Source organism: Microcaecilia unicolor, chromosome 6 (assembly GCF_901765095.1).
Source record: "Microcaecilia unicolor chromosome 6, aMicUni1.1, whole genome shotgun sequence".
In the NCBI taxonomy this organism is placed as follows: Eukaryota; Metazoa; Chordata; class Amphibia; order Gymnophiona; family Siphonopidae; genus Microcaecilia; species Microcaecilia unicolor.
In genome coordinates this window covers 115,512,614-115,522,597 of record NC_044036.1, presented here as the reverse complement: position 1 = coordinate 115,522,597, position 9,984 = coordinate 115,512,614, and the positions used below count along the sequence as shown (strand labels likewise).

The 9,984-nt window shown below is 44.5% G+C and overlaps 1 protein-coding gene across 1 annotated transcript in view; it reads right to left on the bottom strand.

Annotated features, from left to right (window-relative positions):
• Window positions 1-1,577: 1,577 nt before the first annotated feature.
• Window positions 1,578-9,984, bottom strand: part of LOC115471580 (deleted in malignant brain tumors 1 protein-like) — a 339,289-nt gene continuing 330,882 nt past the window's right edge. Inside the window, exons 19-20 of the mRNA XM_030205253.1 lie at window positions 5,019-5,132; window positions 1,578-2,998 (exon numbers count right to left, since the gene is read on the bottom strand). Coding sequence (XP_030061113.1) covers window positions 2,775-2,998; window positions 5,019-5,132 — 338 coding nt within the window. The 3' untranslated portion in view covers window positions 1,578-2,774. The remainder of the gene's footprint in view (window positions 2,999-5,018; window positions 5,133-9,984) is intronic.

Below are 9,984 nucleotides of genomic sequence, written 5' to 3'. Positions count from 1 at the left end.
GGGGGCGGGACAGAGAGGGAAGTCTCTACTGGCATGCTGCAGATGTCGGAACCGCTCCCCCTCCCCCGGAGTTGCCGCCGCCCCTCCATCTGGCCCGAGCACTGTGAACTTACATCAGCACGCAGCAGCAGGCACATCAGCAAAGCTGCCGTCGGGGCGGGCTTCCTTCTCTGCCTTTGTCCCGCCCTCGCCGACGTTACGTCACACAAGGGCGGGACACAGGAAGCCCGCCCCGACGGCAGCTTTGCTGATGTGCCTGCTGCTGCGTGCTGATGTAAGTTTACAGTGCTGCTCGGGCCGGGTGGAGGGGCGGCGGCAGCGACTCTGGGGGGGGGGGGGCTCGGAACCCCCCCCATTCCAAAAGTAGCCCGTTTTCACGGACTCAACGGCTAGTTATGTATGTTTATTTTATTGTCTTTCCCTGGATAAGGGCAGATTATAAATAATAAATCTAAATGTATGTGATATAAATGCACCTGAAATGGACCTCTTTCAATTGAAAGGAAGCTCTGGAATGAGGGATCATAGGATGATGCTGAAAGGAAATATACTCAGGAGTAATCTAAGGAAATATTTTTTTTTACTGAAAAAGGATGCATGGAAGAGCCTCCCAGGGGAGATGGTGGAAACAAGAACTGTATCTGAATTTAAGAAAACATGGGACAAACAGAGATAGGGTTACCATTTTGTGTCCTCTGAAAAAGAGGACACATGTCACGCCCCCTACCCCGCCCCCGCCACGCCTCATACCCCGCCACGCCCCCTTCGGGTCCTCGTTCCGCCCCTCTATTCCCCGCCCCCCGTCACATGGTTCCCCCCCTCACTTACTATCTAGCCCTGGTGGTCTAGTAGGGTCTTCTCTTCGGGGCAGGAAAGAGCCCCCTCTTTCCTGCCCGGAGCGCTGCCTGTCCTTGCCTGCTGCATCCTCCTCGGTCTGGCTGGAGATTCAAAATGGCCACCGAGAGTTGAAGTGGCCTCGCGAGAGTTCAACTCTCGGCGGCCATTTTGAATCCCCAGCCAGACCGAGGAGGATGATAGACAGGGGAGGCAGCGCTCCAGGCAGGAAAGAGGGGGCTCTTTCCTGCCTCGAAGACGTCACTAGACCACCAGGGAACATGGTAAGGAAGGGGAGGGGACGGGAGTAGGGTTACCACGGCGCCGATCGCCCGCCCACACGCACGCGCCTGCCCGCACCCGCGCCGACGTTTGTCCAGAAATCTGGACAAACGTGGGTGCAGGCAAAATCCGCCGGACGCCCCGGACAGCCCTCAAAAAGAGGACATGTCCGGGGAAATCCGGACGAATGGTAACCCTAAACAGAGAGGAAGTCTGAGGTACAGGAAATGATTGTACAGCTTAGCAGTTAGCATGGATGGGCAGCCTGGCTATAGGCTGTATGGTCTTTATATCCTGTCATTTTCTCTGTTTCTGTGTTTAGTGCCATTTACTCTTACTCTCCAGTCCTACATTTTAGACTTCCAGGTGTTTTCATTTGTGGGCCACATGATCAGAAAACCGTATGTGTGTGAGCTGCATGAATTTTTTTTTTTTTGCAGTAATACAACAGCAGTCCAAAAACAATTTAATCAACTTTATTCATAGAAAAATGCAGTGTCATTGACCCAGTGCTAGTCACTAATCAATTTTGTTGGATTTAATTAGAATACTGGTATTTAACAGACTTTATTACAGCACCAATGGTGGCCCTCAGCTTTGATACAGCAGTTTCATAGAGCTAGCTGGACCTAAACCTTGCCCCCAGTTTGGTCACATAATCAGAGATGTAAAATAGTTCTTAGATTCATCTATATGTGTCTGAAATCTCAGATATACAGTGCCTTTTTTTGTGGAGGTGGGGGGAGAGTTTGATTTCAACTCAGTCTGTTCTTGAAACTGAGTCACCCTGACTGACAGGGCAGGTGCTTGATAATTCAGACACATAAGGTTTCTAATCTAAAGGCCACCACAGAACTTACAGCATGGTTCTTACTCCTCAAAATCCATGAATCTCTTGTGAAATTCTGACTTCATTTCCAGGAAACTGATCTGCCATCGTTCAAAATCTGCAATTTTTTTTTTTTTTTTTTTTAGCTCTGAGCAATTGAGCAATAGGAAATAAGTCTCCAGGTGCCATTCATCTGCTTTATCCATGTATCCAGTTTGAGTCTGCATACCTGCACTTCCTTGAACTCTTTCAAAGTTTTAATTACAACACAATTATAATTACCTTGTCACAGTTATCTCAAATTGCAAGTTGAAATTATAAATTCATGTATGCTATCTAATTAGGTAAAACATATCTTTTTTCCCAAGAAATCTCAGGTCACTATCTCTTCTGTAGTCAATTTAGTTGCACTTAGCCCACAGATCACATATTAATCACCCATGCTCTAATCTGTGCGTTCCTGTTTGAATGTCAGCTTTGCCCTACTTCCAGATGATGCAGGAGTTGTTGCTTAAGAGAACTTGGGCATACCTGTGTTTCTCATCTTTATAAATAGGCACCAAGCTTGGTTTCTCTAAAGTAACCCCTCCACCAGTGCTATATATTTTTCCAAGATATGTTTTTTTCAAGAGGCACAGTTAACTGGTAGACTTTTGTAAAGACACATGTACCATAATAACCAAATGATCTTAAGAGTTCCTAAATTTTAAAAATGGATATTCTCTGTTTTGTTCAGAGCACGAGTGGACAATTGCAATTCCCAGGGGCCTCAAACTGGTCAGGTTTTATTTTTTTAGCTATCCCTAATTACTATGCATGAAATGGATTATTAATCAAGGAGAAGCATCTCTCGATCAATATTTGCATTCAGAGCATAATTTAGACTGTCCTCATTTACACTGTTTATAACAGTAATAGAATTATCCTGACTTGTAGTTCCCTCTTCCTCCCCTTCTGTGAAATCTCTTTTCATGGATGCAGGCTTTTCATCATGAAAGGCATCTGTTCCATTGCTGTTATCATAATCCACAAGATCTCGTAGATTCACGTACTCTGAAAACAAACAGAATGCCGATTAAAGACTTGAAAACAGCAAAATATTCATGCTCTCTGGTCACTAGGTTTTAAAAAGACATGGTTTAGTATACCAATGTATACAGAAAGGGCACTTCTATAAACTAGTCTGGCATTACAGTCAGCAATTTTTTTAAACACTGACTGTCACCAGCTAAATTAGCCCTGGCTATTCAGTGCTTGGCCACGTGGGGGCAATGGCACTGAATATCCAGGGCTAATTGCCCTGCAGCTAGCCACTGGAGCTCATGCGGGTCCTGGCCAATATGCAGCCAGGACCCGTATAACATTTTTTAAAGTCCTGTAATCCCCCTTCCGCAGTAGTACCACGAGGGGTTGCGGCAGCCATTTTCTTTAGGCAGCCGTGAGGAGTAGGAACGAGTAGGCATTGCTCCTGCCTCACTGGACCACAAGGGATGGAAGGCAGGCTCAGGGGGGTCTGTCTGTCTGAACTGGGGGGGTGTTGGAGGGACATTCCAGGGGGGACAGAGGTTGTGACTCCCACAGGCTGGGGCGAGGGGGAAAGGGAAGGAGAGACTGCATCGGGGCGGGGGGGGGGGGGGAGGTGGCAGGGGGATCGCAGGACCTAAAAAAAAGTTATGTGGGTCCCAGCCGATATTCAATGCTGGGACCCGTATAGGTAACCAACCTGTTTAGGACAGCTTTTGAGCTGTCCTAACTTGGCCAGGTTAGGTATACGGGTCCCAGCACTCAATACTGCTGCCACCCGCATAACTGCCCACTCCTCCCCAACGCGGCCCCTGACCTGCCCACTTTTTACGGCTGGTCGGAGCCATTATTCAGCAGCACTGCCTGGTTAAATGCTGCTGAATACTGGCGGTTGGGTGGACCCAGGCGATGTAAGCGGGCTGGAGCCTCTCCTGCCCACTTACATCGCCCGAGTCTGCCTACTCCTACCCTACCTGAGATAACATTTAATCATCTATCTGACCTCATGTGCAACTTTCTTTAAATTAGTCACCTTATTTTCTAACTCCTCTTACTCCCTTACCTATCTATATGTTTCATCTTTGCTTATACCCTATGCTGTCTATTAAAATGTTCTATTATGTATTGTGTTGACATTGTAAGTAGTATACTATACCATACTTTCTATTGTTATTTAAATATTTTTCTGCTGTAATTGTGTATTGCTTATGTTTGATTTATTCTTACTGTACATCGCGCCTTGAGTGAATTCTTTCAAAAAGGTGGTAAATAAATCCTAATAAATAAATACATCTTTTTCAATATTGGGCCATAGGTGTGCACAATACATGCACTTTTATGTGTGTAAATGTTTAGCATAATGACATATATGTGAGCAAATACATGCATAAATTTCAATATTATGCCTAAGTGCTATTGTGCAAATAACCACTGAACTTAGCATGCATTTGCAAGGGGGGGCATACATGGGGGGGGGGGCATGAGCAGGATAACACAAGGCTCCCTTTTTAGTGGTTAACTTGCAACATACTGTAAGTTACACACATCCCTGCCACATTTAGGCCCCTGTGCTTGTACAAGCTATAAGGATGTTGTAAGTGTGGGTACCTACATGCTAGTCGGGTCAATACTGTGTTACACTAGTATTCTATGATGGAACCTAAGCGCCTTTTTGGTTCAGTTATAGAACAGGATCCTACACTGTCGCTTGAGGTCGCCCAGTTGAAGAATTGCCCCCAAAGTGTTTGTATTATGCAGATAAACTTTCTTCCTTGACTCTGCTTAGTTGCTACCAGCTCTTTGTTGTAAAGCAAGTAACTGAAACCTCTTACATCTATGTATGTGCTTCATTGTGCACCAGAAAGTAGAAAGCATGCACAGTTGTGTTTTATAATCTCACCAAGGAAGTAAATTGTACTACGACTGTAGTGAAGGCAAACATCCTCCTGGAAGATAATTCAATTGATGGGGACATAATGATCTTAAAAGCATGGTTCATTTCTGGTAAGCTTTTCTTCTAGTATGTCATGTCCTGTGTAATTTCCCTTACCTGCTGGCCCCCTGTCCTTAAGTATACATCTCCTCAGTTTCTTTCTGTTAAGAAATATCACCACAGTAGTGATTACGATTATCAGAGCTAGAATCACAAGAACGGCAGAGTAATCTGTGGAGAGAACATCAACAATGTTAATAAAAGATTCCTGCATTACACTACAGTATAATAGTTGGAAGTAGATTCCTGTAACCATTTCCAAGACATCACAGCACTCTGGGAGAGGAAGTTTGCCCGTAATTAGCTTGCGAGAGGACATTATTTTTGCTTGAGCAGGAGTCGTCATTAATTCCTCTACACTAAACCTTGTACCTTCCTCTGGCCAGAGTCTATAAAGAGAGGAATCCTAATGACATCCTCAATGTAATGTATAGATAGAAAGCAAAAACAAGCCATAATGCAGTAATACAAAATAAGGTAGAAATGCTTGCATTAAGAAGTTCCAATCAAATCAAGACAGCAGGGTTAGTTCCGAGGGACTATCCTTGATATTTTTAGGAAGAACCTTATCATCCATTTGTCATTGCTCTATGAGCCTAGTAGGTGGCAGTATCTATTGTTATGTGCATTGAATATATTATGATTGATTTCTTTGATTGAGGAACTAGAAAATTAGATTTTGCATATATGCTGAATGTGATTTTCTTAGATTTCAGCAAAGTTATAGATACTGTCCTGGATAACAGGCTCATTACTATACCAAACCTCCTGGAACTGGGACTGATAGACTGCATTAGAAATTGATTGAGTAATTAGAGGGTGGTGGTAAATCGAATTAGTCTGTAGAGAGATCAGTGACAGTTCCTCAGGGACTGGTCCTAGGATTGGTTCTTTTCAATATTTTTGTGAACAAAATTGCTATAAGGTTAGAAGGAAAACTGTCTCTTTGCTGATGATACACAAATCTGCAATAGTGTGGACACCTCTGAAGAAGTAGATTGACAAGTGATCTAAGTAAGCTTGAGGAATGGTCAAATGTGTGGCAACTTACTGTACACCGCCTTGAGTGAATTCCTTCAAAAAGGCGGTAAATAAACCCTAATAAATAAACTACTATTCAATGCAAAACAGTACAGGATCATGCATTTGGATACAGAAATCTGAGGATCGTGGATGAAAGAGGTGGTGTGGTGATGGTAATATTGGATTTGACTGTGGTATTCAATACTTTAGACCACAGGTTGCTATTATATGCTGCATGTGTTGTGGGTATTGGTAGGAAGGAGTGATAGTGGCTACAGTTTTGGTGCTGAGAGCTCAGAGGGTGGTGGTGGGCCTTTAACTGCTTATTCTAGGAAGTTGGATAGTAGGTTCCCACAGAGGTTCATATTGTTGCCACATTTAATCTTTAAAGCAACATGGAAACTAAAAAGAATCAAGATTCTCTTCCCTAATGATATGTTTAGAACCTTAGTACAAACATTAGTTTTATCACACTTTGATTATTGTAATATCTTTTATGCTAGCTGCAGTGGCGTACCTAGGGTAGTTGATACCCGGGGCCGGTCATTTTTTAACACCCCCCTCCAAAATCCAGTACTAGGCATTCCGAGAATACAAAACACTCAGGACCTATAGAGCAATTCTACCATACCATAAGCAGTCATTTCTATGAGTCACACAAGGAAAAAGGAAGCATCTTAAACACTACAGTGAGCACTAGAACATCAATTCACCTATTGTAAAACGAAACCAGACAGATAGTACAGATCGTCAATCCTGCACAGTCACTGAACGTCATGTCTTTTTCACAAACACAGATACACCCTAATCCACTATAGAACAAGTAATCATAAACTTTCTATTTAGACAAAAATTAAACTGAACCCCCAAAATGCCAGACTCTGCATACAATGCAACACCACAGAAACAGAAAATGTCCCCTAGTACTGTGCAAAATATAAAGACAGCAGATGTAAATTTGAAAAAAAACTAACAAATACCAATCACCGCTTTACAAATTAACAAATAGAAATAAAACAAATACAGAAAATAAAATACCATTTTATTGGACTAATACATTTAGCTGTCAAAGGCCAAAACCTTCTTCCTCAGGTCAATACAGTATAGTGTGTTACAGTATCCTAACCTGACCTGAGGAAGGGGGTTTTGTTCTCCGAAAGTTAGTCAAAATTTATTAAAATTAGTCCAATAAAAAGATTACCTTATTTACATGTTCTATTATAAACATTAACACAGCTACAATACTACTTTATCCAAAACAAAAAAATAAACAAAAATATATATTTTATTTACAGTTTGTTGTCTCTGGTTTCTGCTTTCCTCATCTTCTTTTCACTGTCTTCCTTCCATCCAGCATTCGTCTTCGTTCTTTCTCTGCCATCCAATGTCTGCCCTCTCTGCTGTCCCCGCCATCCAATGTCTGCCCTCTCTCCCTGCCCTTTCCATTCACTGTCTGCCCTCTCTCTCTCCCACTTCCATTCACTGTCTGCCCTCCCTCTCTCCCCCCCATCCATCCAGGGTCTGCCCTCCCTCACCCCCTTCCATCCATCCAGGGTCTGCCCTCCCCTCTCCCCCCATCCATCTAGGGTCTGCCCTCCCTCTTCCCCCCCATCCATCCATCGTCTGTCCCCTCTCTCTCTGCCCCTTTTTTCAGCCCCCAGTTCCAGCCCTCTTATCCCACCTGCCCCTAGTTCTAGCCCCAGCCCACATCTCCCACTTGCCCCCCCTTTTCAGCTCCACTATCCCACCAGTCCGCAGTTTCAGCCCCAGCCCTTTTCTCTCACCAGTCCTGAGCTTCAGCCCCAGCCACTTCTCCCTGTCCCCTTTTCAGCCCCCAGTCCCCCCAGTTTCTGCCCCTGCCCCTTTTCAGCCCCCCCACTTCCAGCCCCCTTCATCCACATGCCTTGCATTAGGGACCCCTTTTCAGCCCCAGACTCATTTTCCCACCAGCCCCAGGCATGGCTCCCATTTTCTCGCATGGCCCCTTCCCCACCCCCCTTCTCCCCACCGGTCCCCTTCTCTCCTCTTCTCCCATCTGAGATCCCCCTCCCCACCCCAGTCCCCTTTTCTCCCATCTGAGACCCCCTCCCCACTCCAGTCCCCTTCTCCCATCTGAGACTCCCCTCCCCACGTCCCCTTCTCCCATCTGAGATCCCACCCCCCTTTTCCCATCTGAGATCCCCCTTCCCACCCCAGTCCCCTTCTCCCCTCTGAGACCCCCATCCCCACCCCAGTCCCCTTCTCCAATCTGAGGCCCCCCTCCCGAGTCCCCTTCTCCCATTTGAAAACCCCCTCCCCAGTCCTCCTCTCCCATCTAAGCCCCCCCAACTCGACCCACCTGCCACCTTCGTGGAGAGACGACAGCCCTCATCTCCTGCCTCCTTCCTGCTGTGCCTTAAAGAAAAATCTGAAAAGCGGCATGGCAGGCATGCTTCGTGTCTGCCCTGCCTGCTTGTAAAAGAAAGCGGCAAATTTCCTCGTCAACGTCGCGACGCTGCGTCGGGTCTTCCCTCACTGGGTCCCGCCCTCCGCGAGGGCGGGACCCAGTGAGGGAAGACCCGACGCGACGTCGTGACGTCAACAAGGAGATTTGCTGGCACTTTCTTTTACAAGCAGGCAGGGCAGACGCGAAGCATGCCTGCCATGCCGCTTTTCAGATTTTTCTTTAAAAGGCACAGCAGGATGGAGGCAGGAGACGCGGGCTGCCTGCAGTCTGCAGCGCCGATGGAGCACCCCCCCACCCACTGACACCCGGGGCGGACCGCCCCCACCGCCTCCCCCTTGGTACGCCACTGGCTAGCTGTAAGAATTCTTCCTTGAAAAAACTGCAGACAACTCAAAATACAGCAGCCAGATTAGTCTACAAGGCTACAAGATTTGAAAGTGCAGCCTCTTTGCTTATAAAGTTACATTGGCTCCCATTCAAAGCCAGAATAACATTCAAACTATGTATATTTGTTTTCAAAACTCTATATGGCTTAACCCCTGATTATATGCAATTTTTAATTGATCTCCCCCTTTGCAACGTTCTCCTTGGTTCAAGAGATTATCTAACCCTCCACCACTATCCCAGTTGCAAAAATGTGATCTACAAGTCAGTCTACATGTATGTCAGGATTCTTTTACCTCTGTAGCAAATGGTGGAATCCATTCCCGAAATTCATCAGATGGGAACCTAATTATTTGATATTCCGGAAATACCATAAAGCCTCTCTGTTTAAGCAATTTCTCACAGATAATCTTAATTAAAACTCCTAATTGTACAATTATTCAATTTCTCAGTTCCCATTCTAATTGTTGTTATACATGGATGACTATAAATTGTTACCTTTTTGCGTCTAGCATTCATTTCCATATTACATATTGTAATTACTCAATCCTCAATTATTTTATTATTAATTAATGTATACTATCCTGCATTACTCTTTGTACTATTAGTCACAATAAGTTTTTATCCACATTAAACCTAATCTATCAGGATAATGTGGGATATAAATGAAATAAGTAAAATAGTTATTAAACCAGGAGACAAAAGGGGAGCTACTGGTGTGATGGACAAGGAAGTATACATTGCTGAGATCCAGAGACAATCAGACGATAATACCTTTTTAAAAAAAAATTAAGATTGATCCAACACTAGATCTACAGCAAGAATTTGATAGAGTAATCAAGTTTGGAAAAGAAGGTCAGAATTTGACTCACAAGGAGATAGATTTTTTTAAGTATCAAGGAACCTGTTCTCCCCACGATTTACATTCTCCCCATAATTCATAAGTCGATACATTCCCCTCCCAGCAGACCAATTATTTCTGCTATTGAATCTGTGTTAGAGCTATTGTCAATATTTACAGATATGTTCCTCAGGCTGTTTGTGAAACAGATTCATTCCTATATTCGAGACTCAGCTGACATGAATTGGTTCAGGGGATTTTTGTCTACTAGATCATATAAGGTAAAGCAGAATTTTTTTCAGAAAGTTGGTCACACTCATGTGGGGTTC